Below are 19,335 nucleotides of genomic sequence, written 5' to 3' on the forward strand. Positions count from 1 at the left end.
TGAGACCATAGTGCCTGTTGACCTCACACATGTTCCGTGGTGGTGAGCAAGCACACACACTGGTAAATGTTGGCTATGGTTTTAATATATATATAATATTAAAATATATTATTAAATATTATTAAAGTATATATACATATTTTTCAAGGTTTTGTGTAGCTCCAGTTGTCCTGGAAATCCCTGTGTAGAGCTAGGTGGCCCAGAACTCCAAAGATCGGCCTGCCTCTGTCCCCACCCCACCCTAGTGCTGGGATTAAAGTCATAGGTATCACGCTAAAATTTTAATAACACCTCGACCGGCCTTAGTTGTCATCGCTGACCTAGAATTTCCCAAATGGCTTGTAACAATTTCGGAGGTGTTGTGAAGAGGTACACTTTTTGACCGCGATGTGGTTCCCTGTTTTTCTGGCCTTGCTCAAATCACGTGGGTGTACTCATAGTATCAAGTTCAGACCAGGAGAGAGCCGCCTGCAGGCCATCTGTGGAACTGCAACCACAACCATATATCCTGATCAGTACTGCAGCCTACCGGAAGCTTTGAGGGAAGCACTGAGAAACACCAGCAGTGAAGAATGGAAGCACGGTCAGCTTGCTTCTAAAGCACCATCTTTTTTCTTTTCTTTCTTTCTTTCTTTTTTTTTTTTTTTTTTTTGCAGCTTTTTGGACAGCAGAGAAATTGAGACGCAGGAGGTGAGGGGGAAGACTGGACTCAGGATGTAAACACACACATTTCTGAGAAAGTGAAACTGGTCCGATCCACAAGCATCGTCTCCCAGGGTTATCTTTGGAGGATTCTGAGCAGCCCAGTGGCCCAGAGGAGGGTCTCAGAGTTCCGGGTCCCTCTGCATATCAAAGCTGATACTGGACCGGCTTTCAGGAGACATCAATTCTAAAATTACTGCAAGACTTGGAAAATTGTCCACCATACCTGTGTCCTCACAATCCTCAGGGCCAAGTAGTCAATAAAAGAACAAATTGAATACTTAAAAGCTAATTAATTAAGCAAAAGGCTTCCTACCACCAAACACTGAATCAAACCTGAAATTAATAACACTCAATGTGTTCAACATCTGTGCCACTCAAGACAAACCTACCATTGTCTGTCAGTGGAGTCAACCCCCACGTATACTGGTCAGCTGGAAGGACCCATTTGACAGGAGTTGGAGGGGGACAGTTTCCTGTGAACAGTAGGAAGGGGAAAGGGAGAAAGGACAGGATATCTGAGAGTAGTGCCAGTGAGGTTCCAGGTGGGACAGTGTAACAGGCACCAGAGAGCTCCCATGAGACCATCGAGTCATTGCCATGAGCATTTGCAAACGAGGAACTGTGGACAAAATGGTATACCGTGGGACATACCGTGACACACTACAGCTTCCATAGAAAGCTATCTTTCCACAGGACCAACCTCACCCTGTCTGGGTACCAGCCTGCAATGTCCGACCAGACCCCACCAGTCAGAAAGATGGCACGCACCGGGTGGTGGTGGCGCACACCTTTAATCCCAGCACTTGGGAGGCAGAGGCAGGCAGATTTCTGAGTTCGAGGCCAGCCTGCTCTACAAAGACAGAGTGGCAGAGTGGGTTCTAGGACACAGGGCTATACAGAGAAACCCTGTCTCGAAAAACAAACAAACAAAAAACAAACAAACAAACAAAAAAAGATGGTGTGCCTGGGGATCACAGAGAAAACAAAGAGACCATGCAGGCACCCGAGGGCACAGAACCGGGTCACCTGGAAGGACATTTATGTTCTCATTGGTACAGCCCGATGCCGCCGTTCTCCCCACCCCACCCCCAGCAAGGCTCCTTCTGTCATTCCCATGGCTGTTTACACCCTGCTTCCTTCTCCAGCGAGCCCCACTCCCCCTAAGACCACGCTGAGCTTGTTTAGTGTCCGGGGAAACAGGAGGGAAAGAAGCAGATAATCCGGACTGGAGACTGCTCAAGAGTAGGATGTCAGAGACATTATCATCCCTAGACACCAAATGCCACTTCCTGTGCTGAGTCCTTTGCTTGCTTTCTTGATAATCAGACCCATCATGCCTCACGGTCGTTAATACCTATGGGGGATGTCCCTATTGTCCTGTGAGTTTTAAAGGGGGGTGCGTGGGACATCCCACACTACAGATATCCACCACCCTACCGTTCCTAAAGTTAACTTCATTTGGATAAACATTGGAGAACCTTGGAACGGACAGTGGAGAATGGGGTGATTCATAAAATGTATGATCCTTTTGATATCAAAACCCTCTTCCCAGTGGACATGGGGATATTTCTACGGTGCCGAGAAAATGAACCAGGTCCACATAGATAATCTCAGGACTGAAAAGAAGATCCTTGTAAATAAAACACATCCATCTGGAGCCACAGAGGCTTTATCTGGGAAGAAACACAAGGAGTCTGAGTCTAAGCCCGAAGCTGAGAAGACAGATCCTGAGGGAAGAGGCAAGGTCTCCTCTTTACAGGCGAGAGTCCTGCACTCAGGTTTGGAAGTGTGAGTCACCCACTGCGGGTGAACAGAGCCTGCTCTGTGGGGTCCGTGTGGGGCTTGCAGGCTAGCGCCTCTGTTTTAAGGAGAAGCATCTCCACTACATCCCCAACCACTTGGGTCGCCATTGTATTCCCGGAAGTGGCTTTTCTAGAAGACTCCAAGGTCTGACTTCTGGGAAGAAGTAAGAAAGGTGGAGGAGAGGACACAGAGAGTCTGGCCTGCGGGTCTCTTCTCGCTGACAGCTTCTGGGTCAGAAATCGGAGACACCATGACAAACAGGGCTCCGTTCGCAGTACAGGGTTCAGGCAAAGTCTTGGTCTCCAGGCTGCGAGGTCAGGGGTGGAGAAGCCCAGGGCTGGGGATTCCCCATCTCCTCAGTTTCACTTCTGCTCTAAACCTGGGTCAGGTCCTTCTGCCCGGACACTGATGACGCGCTCGCAGCTCTCACCCCTATTGGGTGACGCGATCTTGGGGAACCAACCAGCGTCACTGCAGGCGCTGGTTATAAAGTCCACGCAGCCCACAGCCAGATGGGGGCAATGGCGCCGCGCACGCTGCTCGTGCTGCTGGCGGCCGCCCTGGCCGCGAACCAGACCCGCGCGGGTGAGTGCGGGGTCGGGAGGGAAACGGGCTCTGCGGGGAGGGGCCGGGGCGGCACCGGGGAAGCCGCGTCCCCGCGTCGCCCACCAGACCCTCCGCCCCTTCTCCACCCGCGTCCCGAGCCCTGCGCCCTGCTCCCCTCCCGGCCCGCGCGCCCGCTCGGGGTCCCGGGAGGAGGTCGGGGTCTCACCGCGCGCCGCCCCCAGGCTCACACTCGCTGCGGTATTTCGACACCGTCGTGTCCCGGCCCGGCCTCGGGGAGCCCCGGTTCATCTCTGTCGGCTACGTGGACGACACGCAGTTCGTGCGCTTCGACAGCAACGCGGAGAATCCGAGGATGGAGCCGCGCGCGGGGTGGATACGGCAGGAGGGGCCGGAGTATTGGGAGGAGGAGACTCGGATTCACAAGAACAAAGAGCAGGATTACCGAGTGAACCTGAGGAACCTGCTCGGCTACTACAACCAGAGCGAGGACTGTGAGTGACCCCGGGTCGGAGGTCACGACCCCTCCACGTCCCGACACAGGGACCGGAGACGTCCCTGGTCCCAAGTCCGAGGTTCAGGAGCAGAACCGACCCGGGACCGGTTTCCCTTTCAGTCTGGAGGAGTCCGCGGGTGGGCGGGGCCGGGGCGGGGCTGACCACGGGGTCCTGCAGACTCTCACACAATCCAGAAGATGTCTGGCTGTGATGTGGGGTCGGACAGGCTCCTCCTCCGCGGGTACACACAGTACGCCTATGATGGCCGCGATTACATCGCCCTGAACGATGACCTGAAAACGTGGACGGCGGCGGACATGGCGGCGCAGATCACCCGACGCAAGTGGGAGCAGGCTGGTGCTGCAGAGGAAAAAAGGGCCTACCTGGAGGGCACGTGCGTGGAGTGGCTCCGCAGATACCTGGAGCGCGGGAAGGAGACGCTGCTGCGCACAGGTGCAGGGGCCGCGGGCAGCTCCTCCCTCTGCCCTCGGGCTGGGGCTCAGTCCTGGGGAAGAAGAAACCCTCAGCTGGGGCGATGCCCCTGTCTCAGAGCGGAGACAGTGTCCCTGGGTCTCCTGATCCTCATCACAGTGACTGCACTGCCTCTCCCAGGGCTCAGCCTCCTCCCTGGACAGTGCCCAGGCTGTGTCAGGAGGGAAGGAGAGAATTTCCCAACATAACAGCTGCCAGTCTGTAGCCTCCATCAGCCATGGCCTCTCCCAGGCCGGGTTCTCTGCCCACACCCACTGTGGACACGGACTCCTGTCATGCTGAGTGTGTCAGCCCTCACACCTCAGGACCAGAAGTCTCCTTTACCTGATGGGACACATGGGCTCCCCTACACTAGGCTGGTTCCCCACTTTCTAGAACTTTCCAAAGAATAGATTCTCACAGATCCCGTCCTGTCTGTGGGGTTTGCATCCCTTCCACAACCCAACTCTATCTATTCCTACAGTGGTGAGTGGTCACAGTAGCCCTTATGGGGGACCCTGGAGGAATATAAATCGTGGAATTTCTTTTTTGTTTTCTTTCTTTCTTTCTTTTCTTCTTTCTTTCTTTCTTTCTCTCTCTCTCTCTTTTTCTTTCTCTTTCTTTCTTTCTTTCTTTCTTTCCTTCCTTCCTTTCTTTCTTTCTTTCTTTCTTTCTTTCTTTCTTTCTTTCTTTCTTTCTTTCTTTCTTTCTTTCTTTCTTTCTGTCTTTCTTTCTTTCTTTCTTTCTTTCTTTCTTTCTTTCTTTCTTTCTTTCTTTCTTTCTTTCTTTCTTTCTTTCTTGTTTTGGTTTTCCAAGAGAGGGTTTCTCTGTGTAGCCCTGGCTGTCCTTTAACTCACTCTAGACCAGGTTGGCCCTTGAACTCAGAAATCCACCTGCCTCTGCCTTCCAAGTACTGGGATTAAAAGTGTGTACCACCACCGCCCTATTTCTTACTTTCTCTTTTTTCTTTTCTTTATTTTTTCTTTTTCTTTCTTTCTTTTTGTTTTTTTGTTTTTTTTCGTTTGTTTGTTTTTTGATTTTTTTTTTCAAGACAGGATTTCTCTGTGTACCCCTAGCTATCCTGGAACTCACTCTGTAGACCAGTCTGGTCTCAAACTCAGAAATCTGCCGGTCTCTGCCTCCCAGAGTGCTGGGATTACAGGTGTGCAACACTGCCTGGCTTTTTATTTATTTATTTATTTTTGAGGGCGTTATTTTGTTTCTAATCAGGTTTTGACTGCACTGCAGTGACCCTGTTTCTTCATGTCCTTGTATTATCATTTGTATCAGTCTCCACGGGTGCCAGAGGAGACTGCTAACATAAATAATTAGACAAGGTAAATCAGGGTTCCCTTAAAAGGGAGATTTTTGTGAACTTAGACTGTTTCCTGTCAGAACTAAACATCCAGAGCCCCCTGCTCTTCCTTTGCTCCCACAAGTTACAGTGCTCCCCTAGTGAATCAGGAATTGGACTCTGAGAGACAGGGTCTTCTGCCATCCAGGGCTGGAGTGAGAGGGAAGATCCTCACACCCTGTGAGCCTGCTGTGTTCAGTGAGTGCTGCACTGGGGTCCACAGCACACTCCAGGGATCCTGTGTGACACACCTGTACCTTGTCCTCCAGAGGCAGGGCCTGGGAGTCATTTTCTCTGGCTGAGTGTCAGAGGTTCACCACATTTCTGCTGCACACTGTGTGATGGCTGCTCACTTGGACTGACAGTTATGCTGGTCAGCAAGATGGCCACAGGGTTGAGTCTCAGTGGTGGCACCCTTGCCGTAGCATTAAACCCTAATTTCTAATTTTGATATGAACTCAAGCACATATTACATTACTTATTTTCCATTCCATCTTCCATACTTTGACTACCTGTCTCATGCTATAGAACATCACATAAGGACGACCATGCTGACCCACTGGCTCATGTGGATTCCCTCTGAGCTTCTGAGTCCCCCAGGAACATGTGCAGTTCTATGCTGAGGGGACCAGCTCTGCCTGCAGGTCACTAGTGCAATGACAGTCAAATTGTCAAACAGACACATAGTTCAGGGTCATCATGATTTAACTGTGTCTTGTGTAGATTTTAGTGTGTCTTGTTAATTGTGGGATTTCTTACATCTTCCATACAGATCCCCCAAAGGCACATGTGACCCATCACACCAGATCTGAAGGTGATATCACCCTGAGGTGCTGGGCCCTGGGCTTCTACCCTGCTGATATCACCCTGACCTGGCAGTTGAATGGGGAGGAGCTGACCCAGGACATGGAGCTTGTGGAGACCAGGCCTGCAGGGGATGGAACCTTCCAGAAGTGGGCATCTGTGGTGGTGCCTCTTGGGAAGGAGCAGAATTACACATGTCATGTGCAGCATGAGGGGCTGTCTGAGCCCCTCACCCTGAGATGGGGTAAGGAGGGTGTGGGTGTCAGGGAAAGCTGGAGCCTTCTGCAGACCCTGAGCAGATCAGGGCTGAGAGCTGGGGTCATGACCCTTTTCCTGTTCTCTCCTTCCCAGAGCCTCCTCAATCCACCAACTCTATCATGGTGGTCATTGTTGTTCTGGTTGTCCTTGGAGTTGTGGCCATCATTGGAGCTATGGTGGCTTTTGTGATGAAGAGGAGGAGAAACAGAGGTAGGAAAGGGCAGGGTCTGGGTTTTCTCTCAGCCTCCTTTAGAAGTGTGCTCTGCCCATCAATGGGAAACACAGCCACACCCCACATTGCTCCTGTCTCCACCTGGGTCTGCTGTCAGTTCTGGGAACTTCCTAGTGTCAAGATCTTCCTTGAACTCTCACAGTTTTCCTTCTCACAGGTGGAAAAAGAGGGGACTATGCTCCAGCTCCAGGTTAGTGTCCTGGGGCCATTGGAGTGAAGCTGGAGATGGTGGGAGCTCTGGGAATCCATAATAGCTCCTCCAGAGAAATCTTCTGGGGGCCTGAGTTGTACCGTGATATGAATACATACATGTACATATACATTTGTTTTGTTGTACCCTAGGCAGGGACGGCTCCCAGAGCTCTGATGTGTCTCTCCCAGACTGTAAAGGTAACACTCTGGGTCTGATTGGGGAGGGGCAATGTGGACATGATTGGATTTCAGGGACTCCCAGAAAATCCTGTGAGCTGTGGGTTGTTGGGATGTTGACTTCACAGTGATGGTTCATGACTCTCATTCTCTAGCATGAAGACAGCTGCCTGGAGTGGACTGAGTGACAGCCAGTGTGTTCAGGTCTCTCTTGTGACACCCGAGCCCTCAGTTCTCTCTAGACAACAGTGTCTGATGTTCCCTGTGAGCCTCGGGGCTCAATGTGAAGAACTGTGGAGCCCAGCCTGCCCTGCACACAGGACCCTGTCCCTGCACTGCCCTGTGTTCCCTTCCACAGCCAACCTTCCTGGTCCAGCCACACACTGGGGGACATCTGCAACCTGTCAGCTCCATGCTGCCCTGAGCTGCAGCTCCTCACTTCCACACTGAGAATAAGAATCTGGATGTGAACTTGATTGTTCACATCTTCACCCTGAGGGCTTTGATTGCTTCTTAATTTCATGCATTGAGAATTCATAGAATTTTTTAAAGAAATAAATGACATGCATAACCTTCCAGAACTGTGTCCCTATGCTGTGTGTATCTGGTGGGAGACAGTGAGGCTGTGGGAACTGAGTGTGAACAGAGCTGTGCTGAGTCGGGCTCAGTCAGTTATTATCTGTGATGGGGTCACTCCGTGGCTGGGTCACTCCAGGCTCTGCTGTCTCCATCACTGTGAAGCACATGCTGAGAGTCTGTCATCACAAGGACACAGGGAAGGACAGAACCTTGTCCTGTCCTAAGGATTGTGAGCCCCAAGAGCTAAAGCTCAGAGACTCAAGTGGGGATCCTCAGTATGCTGGGTGGGTGCACAAGAAAAGTCACACTACATTTCCTCCACCCACTTGCTTTAGCTACTAATGATGCCGTCCTGAAGCTGCCCTGTCCCCTGCCACTGTGGTGATGTCTGCTTCTCCTTCTCTCCAGCGTCTTTCCCATGGTTCTAAGGCATAGGATGTGATTTTCTGTTGAACTCTCAGGAACACATCCACAGCTGAGATAATTGGCTTCGATTTTTCAGAACCTATTTTTAATAATGGTTCTTAAATGCTTAACCTCCCTGCTATCTGTCACCCACCAGAAGTCATGGAAAAGAAAGGATATGAGGACACAGGGAAGTGCAGCTGTTTAGAGATGGTTATTTGGGGCAAATGGAATCTACGCTGTCAGGATATTAGCAGTTCAGTTCACAAGAATCTGCAATGGCAGCTCGATGCAGAAGCCGGGAGGCTCAGCTGTTTGCTGCTTAGAAAGAGTTCCTTGGGGCGATTTTAATCTCCAATTGTCAGGATCCCAGCAGTCCAGGTCTGTAGTGTCAGGATAGCAAACAGGAATCGTCAGCTGTGCTATGACCCAGCAGAAACAGCCAGGCCTCCACTGAATCAGCCTGAGTCAGCAGGAGACACCAGGAGAAGTTCTCTGCGGTGCCTCTCTCAACAGAGTGAAGATCAGTGAAGATGAAGACTTGAGACCAACAAAGCGCTGCAGAGCCAGCTATGCGAGCCCGCCACCACTTACACTGCATCCTATTACACTCTCCCCAGACATCACGTGTCCTACAGGAGTCTTCCCTCAGCACAACACCACGTGACTCTGTCTTAGCAAAACTCCACATGAGCCTGTATCAGCTGACATATCCAGACACTTCCCTTCACTCTGCCAATCAGCGGCTGCAAAAGCAGCAAGAAGCCACCAGAACATCACCAGAAGTTTTTTGATGCTTTTGTCTCTATGGAGTCCTGAGAAACAATGACCAATAAACAATGGTAAGGCTTACCAATACCATGCAGCCTCGCCTACTGTCTGTTGGGATTTATTTACATTCCTTCTAAACATCAGGTGTCCTTTCATGTGTCTGCTTCAGCAAAACATCCTTTCACCTGTGTCTGCTTCAGCAAAACCTCATTTGACACAACTGACTTTCCACAGAAACCAGAAGTTGTCACTTCAAGAACAGCAATGCTTCTCTCTCCTGAAACTTGGGTATGGCTTCCTGAACCATTTACACTCCTGGACTAAGTCTCTTCATCTCCACTGCCTGCTCTGTGGACTTGTGGCTTGCAGCCCTGACTCGGCATGGTGGATGCTGTATTCAGCATAGTCTGCCTTAAAGTCCCGTTCATAGGCCTGTTGTTGCTCTGCACTGTGGACGGCTCTGTATTGCAGGAGAACAAAGTCCCGCTCATAGGCTGTAACCATTTAAATGAAGTTAGGCTTATAGCCCTAAAGACACAGGAGGCAAAAACTGAGGTAAAACCCTGCAATGAACCTTTATTTTCTTAACTATATAGGAGATGCCTATTACAAGCCTGATTCTGCAACTCAACTGCCAGCTCTTTAGAAATCTCTATCTGTGTCATTCTTCTGAGCAAGTCCACATTTCCCTTGAGCTCCTCCAAACCCAAGATGGCTCCTTAGCTTTTCCTAGATTTGTCCTGCCAGTTGCTTCTGTTGTTCCTGCAAGCCCAAAGAGGAAATTCCCATTACTTACCTGGAGCTCCTTCTTAGAGGCTCTTCCAAGCTGAGAGAGAGAGAGAGAGAGAGAGAGAGAGAGAGAGAGAGAGAGAGAGAGAGAGAGAGAGAGAGAGAGAGCCCTGTCTGTCAAGGGTCCAAATGCTAATTTAAGAAAAATGTCTAAGCCGGGCAGTAGTGGTGGCGCATGCCTTTAATCCCAGCACTTGGGAGGCAGAGGCAGGCAGATTTCTGAGTTTGAGGCCAGCCTGGTCTACAGAGTGAGTTCCAGGACAGCCAGGGATACACAGAGAAACCCTGTCTCGAAAAAAACAAACAAAAACAAATTGTCTAGCTCCTCCCACACACCCTTGCCAGGCTGAGCCACATCGCTGTCATGGGATTTTTCTCCTCAGGAATTGGTAGGGTTTCTTTCCATCCCCCTTTCCCTGACATCAGGCCCATGGGCTAGAGTGGGAAGTGCTTCCTGGATGCAGCTGGTTTTTGCTAAGGTGCCATTTCTGGGACTGGAGGGGACTGGAGGGGACTGGAGAGGTGCCACTACCATGGACAGCTCCTGTGAGGCCTGCAGGCTGAGGAGATGTAGTCCAGCCTCCATTTTAATAGGACCTGCCATTTTGGACAGCTCCTATGGGACATTTACTGAGGTGGCCCATCGTCTGGAGCAGGAAGGAAGGGCCTGCCCCACTGTAACGGATTTAGCGTTATGGACCACAATACCCCAGGACAGACCCTTTCTCCATAAGCTGTGTCTCGTCAGATATTAAGCCACAGGGATGGAAAAGGGAACTGTATTTGTTACTTTTCTGTTGCTGTGATAAAAACGTCATGGCCAAGGAACTAACAGAAGGTTTAACTGGGGATTAGGGTCTCAAAGAGTTAAGAGTCTGTCACCATCATGACAGCAAACACCAGGCATGGCAGCAGGAACAGCTGAGAGCTCACACCTCCAACCACGCCCCCAGTGACATACTTCCTCCAGCAGGGCCACACCTCCTAATGTTCCCCAAACAGCACCAACTGGGAACTAAGTATTCAAGTGACCAAGAGTATGGGGGTCATCTTGTTCACAGGACCACAGTAACTAATACAGTGATACTCAAGCTCTCAGGGCAGATATGGGATCTTGAGTTATAGGGCCAGGGAAACGTTAGCGATCCCCAAAACCAGACAGGAGCTGATCCGATGGAAGCACAGTAGGGACTTTTTATAAGAGCTAGCTCAGACCAGCACACAGTGTCGTGTAGGACAGTTTTGGGGATGAGGAGACCTGAATATCTATCGGGGCGAGGCTTTGTAGTGAGCAGCAAGCAGGGGGTGAGTGTGCAAGCCTTTAACTGGGAAGGAAATTGGCTGGTGCTGGGAGTCACATCATAAACTTAATTTCTGTTTCCCTCTGCATTGGTGGCTGTTAGATTGAGGATGGGTTTGTAAACTGGGGGTGCAGTTTTGTTGGGGTGTAACCTGGGGACACAGGTCCTGTTGGGGGTAAGCCTAGATACTGGAGCTAGGCTCGTGTTTTGTTGAGAGGTAACTTGGAAACTAATGCTAGGAACCGGGCTGTTAGTTTGCCTGAGTTCAAGTTCTCTAAAATGGAGTCTGAATGTAAAGGTTTGGCCTCTCACAGGTGCAGCTGACACTGCCACAGGGGCGACCTGGGCAAGAAGGCCTGGTTCTCCAGAGTCACCCAAGGCAATGCTGGTGCCCTTCTGGCCAAGAAACACCTTTTCTAATGTCATGGTGGGCACCCCTTATATGTGCCAAGTCCAGGAATGAAGCAACTTTCTAAAGGGAACGTTCAAATCCAATGGTCTCCAAGGGGCCATCGAGATGGCTCAGTGTGTGAGGTTCTTGTCACCAAGCTTGGTGCCCTGAGTTTGATCCATGGAAGCCACATGGTGACTGGAGAGACCTGAGTCCTGTAAGTTATCCTCTGAGCCTCACACGGCATCACAACATGCACATCCCTGCACATGATTATTAAATCAATGCAATAAAAATGAAAAAGTAATCACCATGGTTTCATGTAGAAGGACATGGGAACACGTATGTATAAGGACACATATGTATAAGTTGTATCCAGTTTTCCTTCAGAATTTACACTGGGGAAATTTTCCTGTGTCTAAAACCCACATTGTGATGAGAAGCTGCCAGGAGGATTGAAGGGAAACCCATGCAAGGGTGATCACAGAGATTTTAAACTATCTTACGTGTTATGTATTTACACTGTTGCTTTATGTGTGTGGTGTGTGAATGAGGGCACTCCCCAGCTGTGGTGTGTGTGTTGGGGTTGGGGGAGTCAGAAGACAATCTTGGGAACGCAGTTCTCTCTTTCCATGTGGGTTCTGGGGGACTGACACCAGGTGGTCAGACCTCATGACAAGCACCTCTACCTGAGTCACCTCACCATCCTGGCCTGGGTGCCAACCACCCTGTTTATGGAGGTGTTGAGAAATTGAACCAAGGGCCTGTGGTGTACAAGGTGGGCACTCTAATCACTGAGCCACATTCCCAATGTTTGAAAACCTGTCAGCGGACAAGAGTTTTCTGTTATTACAAAGGCCCGGACTAAAGCTTTGGGATAAAGATGGAATTAGAGACTACCTATTAAAAACTGACATGGGTGGAGTTCAAGAAGCACTTTGGCAACACAGCCAGCTAATGTGAGGGCCTAAGCTAGGAGAACCAGGCCTGAAGGGGAAATTTCTGGTTTCCTTGAAGACTCAGTTTGGTAGTGTGATGTTTTCCTGGAATTGTCTCATGAGAGGATGATTTTGCTGAAGCAGACATGTGGTGTATTTCTGGAAGTGCGTGGAAAAGGGGTGTGTGATGTTTGTCTAGAGCTTGAGAGATGTCCTCTTGAGAGAACACCTGGTGTTTGGAAAGGGTGTGAATATAACCCAACAGACCACGGACGACGCTGTGTGGCATTGGTTCACCTGCCACTCTGTGCTGGTCCTCACTGACGATGCTGTGGCATTGGTTAGCCTTGCCTTCTTTGCTGATCGTTTGTCATGACTTTGTAGAGAGAAACGAACCAAAGAGCTTCTGGTGAGTTCCAGCAGCTTCTTCCTGCTTCTGCAGACTCAGGCCGATTGGTGGAGCCTCAGGGCTTCTTCTGGACTGAACTGCCATTGCTGACTCATGTGAACTCAACTGCTGATATCCTGACAATGCAGAGTGGACTCGCTCCAAAGAACTATTTCTAAACAGGTCCACACCCTCCTTTGCCCTATTAACCCTTCCTTTCCACTCCCTCTGTTGGGTGGTGAGCTAGGAGAGAGGTTAAGGCATTTAAGTAGATTTATTAAAGTAGTATTTGCATAGACTGAGCACTGTGGGGACAGAGTGAGAAGCTCCTTCTCTTGGACTCTGTGACCCTGAGGGACCCAGAGCTTCTCCTGTTCACACCCTCTCTGCAGGGTAGTTAGGGGGCTCAGGCCTGAGTGAGGCCCTGTGCTGCAGAGAAAAGAATCACAGAGAGTCACAGCATAAAAATAAAGATGGTGTCACTTCTGAGTAAAATCATGGAGCTGCAGAGATTGCTCAGAGGTGAAGAATGCTCACTGCTGTTCCAGGGGACCTGGGTTCAGTCCCAGCTCTCACCCACTTGTAGCTCCAGTCTCAGAGGGGATGGGCGCCCTCTGCTGGCCGCCTGGGGCATCCACACATGGGTTGTACAGACATATGTGGAGACAGAACGCCCATATAATAAAAATATTTTTTAAGACAACATAAAAGAAATGGAGGGAATAAGATTTCTGTAAAGACAGAGATCCCTGAACAGTATTGGGGGTCATTGCAGCATATAGCAACACCTCCAAACCCTAGTGCACGACTCTAGGGTCCCCTACACTAGATGTACACACTGATCTTAGGGATTCAGCAAGGGAAGGGAGAAATCCACACAACTCCCCTACAGAGAGGCCCCTGATTCTAATGGTCTGTGAAGCCTGTGAGGTCGTGCATTTACGCTGTTGGGTTGTTATGTCTGTAGCTCCGGTTGAACTTGCTGGGTTTTTTAAAATATTCATTATGTACACACATTCATTATGTACACACGTTCATTATGTACACACATTCATCATGTACACACATTCATTATGTGCAGTGTTCTGCCTGCAAATGCGCCTGTTCGCCAGAAGAGGGCACCAGATCTCACTATAGATGGTTGTGAGCCACTGTGTGATTTCTGAGAATTCAACTCCTGATCTAGGAAGAGCAGTTAGTGCTCTCAACCTCTGAGACATCTCTGCAGTCCCGACCTTGAATGATCTCCTGCTTCACCTCAGCATGCTGTGGTGTGTGTGTGTGTGTGTGTGTATCACTGTGACTGGAGAGTGTGTTGTTAACAATCAGGGGAGGTTGTGTTTCAGCCCAAAGATCATAAACACCCGTGAAACCCGCAAAACAGAGGGCTTGTGGATTAGGGAAAATCCCTGGTTGCTTAGGTATGAGGAGGGCAAAGGCGACCACAACTCCCTGCCTTCCCCAGCATTCAAAGCTCACAGTGGCTTAGGTGACCCAGAACCTGACCACTTCCTGCTCCTGTGTCCTGCTGTCCCCTGGCGGCCACGAGCGGCATCGCGGGTTCGGACCGGGCTCTGTGTCAACTGTCCCTCCAGACTGCAGACTGCAGACTGCAGAGTCCAGGAACCTCTGGCCGGCTTCACGAGACCCCGAAACTGTCTGGGTCACACTGAGGAAGGGCCGCACTAAGGAACCGGGTATCCCCTGCACAGCCCCCACATCGGAGCGTTAGTTTCTTTTTCTTTTGTGGTTGCTGTTGCCTGTGGGGAGCTGTTTTGCCTGGCCCTAAAGGTGGTGCCTGGCCGTGAGCCAGGCTTGCTGCTGGATGAATGGGCAGGTCCTTGTTTGGAAGAGCTTGAGCGCCTAGCCTGCTTCCGCCTTGCTGCAGCCTATGAGCATCTGCCATGTGGCTCATGGGGATTGGCTCACTATAATATATTTAAGGGGGTTGGGGAAGTGCCTCAGGTGTCAGAAGATTGTTCAAGGTTCCTGAATAAACCGCTTAAAGAAGAGTTCCTGTGTTGTGTCTTTCCTCCCTGGTTGAGATAGGTGCAACAAGTGGTACTGAGTTCCGCCATCACTTACGACTCAGAACTTTTTGTGGTCAGGGCAGCCGGCTGGTAAGTTCCCAGGTAAGGAGGACAAAGGGAAAAGTCTTCGGTACAAGAAGCTATAAAGACTCCGGTGTGGAGCGATACAGAATCGCTGAGGTGCGATCTAAGCCAAAGTGAAAGTAAATATGGGCTCTTCTCCGTTGCACCCAATTTTTCTGGCTCTTCAGGAGCTGCTGAATTCAAAGGGGTTGAAGTTAAAGAAAGGCACACTTGAGAGGTTCCTTGGTGAGGTTCATTTGGTCGCCCCCTGGTTCGTGGTATCTGGAAATCTTACCATGGCGAGTTAGGAAAAGTTAGGGAAAGACTTAGATTTTGCCTGGGAGCAAGGCCCTTTGGCTCCTGGCACTGTGGGATTACTCCTAGGAAGATCTTCATCAGCTTTAAGAGGCTTAATTGTTCATCCTGGAATTATTGACCCCGATTATACTGGAATTATTAAAATAATGGTTTTTTCCCCTAGAGGCATAACAGCTATCTCTCCTGGGGATAGAATAGCTCAGTTAATAATATTGCCCAGTTTACATTCGCAATTCAAGTCAAAAAATAAAATCAGAGGAAATCAGGGGTTTGGCTCTACAGGGACTGATTTAACCTTCCTGCCCCTGGATCTTGATAAGCGACCCTTGTTGGAGGTAATCATAGATGGAAAGAAAATTTTGGGTCTGTTAGATACAGGAGCAGATAAAAGTATTATAGCAAAAAAGGGTTGGCCTGCTAGTTGGCCAATACAAGCTTCTTCACAGACTCTACAAGGACTAGGCTGTGCAAAAACCCCAGACATGAGTGCAAGAGAGTTAAGATGGCAAGATGCGGAAGGTCATAAGGGTGTTATGCAGCCTTATGTTTTAGAATTACCAGTCTCCCTATGGGGGAGAGATCTCTTGCTGGAAATGGGGTTCAAACTGAGTAATGATTCTCCCTATTCCCTTAAGGCTCAAGCCATGATGAGAGATATGGGGTTTCATCCCAGTTTTGGAGTGGGCAAATATTTACAAGGAAGAGGAAATCTAGTTCAAGCTAGGGGGAAATAATGGAAAGGAGGGTTTGGGTTTTTCATAGGGGCCACTGGGGAAGGAATACCTATTACTTGGAAAACAGAGGAGCCAGTGTGGGTTCCTCAGTGGCCTCTGTCCTCTGAAAAATTACAAGCAGCCAATCAATTAGTGGAGGAACAATTACAATTAGGACATATAAAGCCCTCTGTATTGCCCTGGAATACACCCATTTTTGTAATTAAGAAAAAATCTGGAAAATGGAGGTTATTACATGACCTTAGAGCCATTAGTCAACAAATGCAGATCATGGGGCCAGTACAGAGAGGGCTGCCCTTGCTCTCTTCAATACCTGCTAAATGGCCTCTTATAGCTGTGGATATTAAGGATTGCTTTTTTTCCATTCCCTTATGTGTAAAAGATAGTGAAAGATTTGCATTTACTGTTCCTTCCCTTAATCATGAGAAACCAGACAAAAGATATCAGTGGGTAGTGCTACCACAGGGGATGGTGAATAGTCCCACTATGTGCCAACTCTTTGTGGAAAAAGCTCTTTTGCAAATTTGAAAGAAATATCCTAAGCCGGGCGTGGTGGCTCACGCTTGTAATCCCAACACTTGGGAGGCAGAGGCAGGTGGATTTCTGAGTTCGAGGCCAGCCTGGTCTACAGAGTGAGTTCCAGGACAGCCAGGGCTACACAGAGAAACCCTGTCTCGAAAAAAACCAAAAAAATCCTGAAGTAAGATGCGTCCATTATATGGATGACATTTTGGTTGCTGCCCGTTTGGAAGAAGTTTTGCATAAAGTTTATATAGATCTGGTAAAGGCTTTAGAGGAGAGAGGATTATTTATAGCCCTGGAAAAGGCTCAGCAAAAACAAGTGATAGATTATTTGGGAGCTAGCCTACAGGATCAACGAATAGTTCCCCAAAAGGTGGAGTTGCGAGTAGGTAATTTAAAAACCTTACATGATTTTCAAAAATTGTTGGGTGATATTAATTGGATTAGATGTTATTTGAAACATCCAAATTATGTATTAAAGCCTTTATATGGTATTTTAATGGGAGAAGCTGCTCTTGATTCTCCTCAAAGCTTAACATCTAAGGCACGAAAAGCCCTGGAAGCAGTAGAGAGAGAACTGGCTGGAGCCTTTTCGCAATGTATAGAAGAGGGCAAGGATATTTCCTTATGCATTTTACAATCTTTTCGGCAGCATACAGGGTTGCTGTGGCAGGATGGGCCTCTGCTGTGAATTCATCCTAAAATATCAGCTGCCAAATTGGTTGAGTATTATCCTACAGCCGTGGCTTCTTTAGCTACTGAAGGTATTCCACAGTGTTTACAATATTTTGGATGCCGTAATTATCACCCCATATACAGCTCAGCAAATTTAGATTTTGGGTGCTACCATTGATGAGTGGGCCATATTACAATGTAGTTTTGCTGGCAAATGGGATAATCATTATCCTAAACATCCTTTGATGTCCTTTTTAAAAGAACATCCCATAATTTTTCCCAAGGTAACAACTCAAGAACCCATTAAAGGAGCCGTTAATGTGTTTACTGATGGGTCCAAAACAGGATGTGGAGCATATTTAATAGGCGAAGGAGAACCAAAAATCTTGCAATTGAAGCCAGGATCTCCACAGATTGTTGAGTTCCAAATCGTTTTAGAGGTGTTTAAAAATTGTCAGTTTCCTTTTAATTTGATATCAGATTCATCGTATGTTGTCAATGTAGTAAGAGTATTGGAAGCTGTAGGTAAAATTGAAATATCTAGTCCTATTCAGGCATATATGGTACAATTACAAAATCTATTATGGAAAAGAAAAAATCCTTTTTTTATTACTCATGTGAGGGGTCATTCTGGACTTCCTGGGCCTATTAGTGAAGGTAATGATGTTGTGGATAAATTTACAAGAATGCAGTTCATTTTTTTGAGTTCCAAAATTGAATGCACTAGTGCCTTCCATCAGAAATTTCATGTTGATGCTAAGACATTACAGAGTAAGTTTCAAATCTCTAGAGCTGATGCTTGGGAGGTGGTTTTAAAATGCCCTCAATGCATAATTCATCTACATCTGCCCTCTTTGGGTGTGAATCCTCGAGGTCTACGACCCTTACAAGTCTGGCAAATGGATGTTACACATCTCCCAGAATTTGGTACCTTGAAGTATGTTCATGTGTCTGTGGATACTTGCTCAGGTATCGTGTATGCTTCTCCTCTCAGTGGAGAGAAAGCAAAAAATGTCATCGGCCATTGCTTGGATGCGTGGGCGCCCTGGGGTAAGCCTCAACAATTGAAAACAGATAATGGATCTGCTTATACAGGACATTCCTTTGCCTCCTTTGTAGCCAAATGGAGGTACAGTTACTTCATGGGTTGCCTTACAATCCCCAGGGTCAGGGCATTGTGGAACATGCCCATTGCACCCTTAAGGAGATGCTTGAAAAACAAAAAGGGGGACTAGGCCACGGCCGTACCCCTAAGGAGAGAGTAGCTCTTGCTTTATTTACTCTTAATTTTTTAATTTTGGATTCTGAGGGTCTAAGCACGGCAGATCGTCATTGTCGCAAAGGCGGATCATTGAAAGGTTTCGTTAAGGACAGGCACTTGGCGTGGTCCAGATCCAGTATTGGCGTGGGCGATAGGATCTGTGCGTGTTTTCCCTCAGGATGGCTTGGAACCTTTTTGGATCCCAGAACGCTTAGCTCGCAAGTGTGATAATCATGAAGAATTCCCTGATATAGCTGCTGCCTGTGCTGGCGATGATCCTCATTTGGGGCAGGGTGGACGCGGGACCCAGATGGGGGATATTGTCTGTGTTTCCAAAACCCCTTCCAATTCGTCATGACGCGAAATGGGTCCAAAGATTTTGAATCCATCATGAGGGATCTTCGCCTTGCTATTGTCCATGTGAATTCCACCCGAGTGGATTTGTCTGTTGCTGAGGGGCTGTCATCTTGGATTGCCGCAGCCATGAATCATCTGAAAGAATGGGCGGGATTGGGAGTCATGGCAGTTATGCTGGTAGTGGCCTGTCTGGTGGGCTTATGGTGCATTTGAAAAAGAGGTTTGCTCAAAGGCGGCATGCAGCTATGGTGGCGCAAGCATTCATGGCTATGGAGGCTGGACAGTCCCCTCAGGTATGGCTCTCCATGATGAAGGAATAATCAGTAAGCTTAGGGTGGAGACTAAGCACTGCACTCCGGGTCAGCTTCTAGCAGCCCCGAGAAGAGCAAGTCCACTTGCATATGGGTTGACATCCCAGATCCCGTCTCTGAGAAAAAGATGTCGGACTGGCCTGACCCTCACAGGGTGACGAGCCCTGCTGTGAGTCGGTAAAAGGTCCTTAAAATGGTTTCAGAGATCAGACCTCTACTCTTGCCTGTTGCATTTTACGAATAAAACAAAAAAGGGGGAACTGTGGGGAGTTGTTTTGACAGGCCCTAAAGATGGCGCCTGGCCGTGCACCTGGCTCACTGCTTGACAACCGGGCAGGTCCTTGTTTGGAAGAGCTTGAACACTGGCTTCTGCCTGCTTCCGCCTTGCTGCAGCCTATGAGCATCTGCCACGCGGCTCATGGGGATTGGCTCACTGTAATATATT

The 19,335-nt window shown here is 48.7% G+C and overlaps 1 protein-coding gene across 8 annotated transcripts in view; it reads left to right on the forward strand.

Moving 5' to 3' along the window:
• Positions 1 to 2,988: 2,988 nt before the first annotated feature.
• The window catches only part of LOC127669619 (H-2 class I histocompatibility antigen, D-B alpha chain-like), a 450,763-nt gene continuing 434,416 nt past the window's right edge, over positions 2,989 to 19,335 (forward strand). For 4 of the 8 annotated variants that reach the window (XM_052163742.1, XM_052163718.1, XM_052163743.1 and 1 more), the window contains exons 1-7: positions 2,989 to 3,093; positions 3,297 to 3,566; positions 3,747 to 4,022; positions 6,167 to 6,442; positions 6,550 to 6,666; positions 6,846 to 6,878; positions 7,031 to 7,078. In XM_052163742.1, the coding sequence (XP_052019702.1) occupies positions 3,021 to 3,093; positions 3,297 to 3,566; positions 3,747 to 4,022; positions 6,167 to 6,442; positions 6,550 to 6,666; positions 6,846 to 6,878; positions 7,031 to 7,078 (1,093 nt within the window). In that variant the 5' untranslated portion in view covers positions 2,989 to 3,020. Of the gene's footprint in view, positions 3,094 to 3,296; positions 3,567 to 3,746; positions 4,023 to 6,166; positions 6,443 to 6,549; positions 6,667 to 6,845; positions 6,879 to 7,030; positions 7,079 to 7,212; positions 7,262 to 19,335 lie in introns of all 8 variants that reach the window. The other 4 variants (XM_052163738.1, XM_052163740.1, XM_052163753.1 and 1 more) reach the window with 2 other exon arrangements.

The sequence above is a fragment of the Apodemus sylvaticus genome, chromosome 19, assembly GCF_947179515.1.
Source record: "Apodemus sylvaticus chromosome 19, mApoSyl1.1, whole genome shotgun sequence".
Lineage (NCBI taxonomy): Eukaryota > Metazoa > Chordata > Mammalia > Rodentia > Muridae > Apodemus > Apodemus sylvaticus.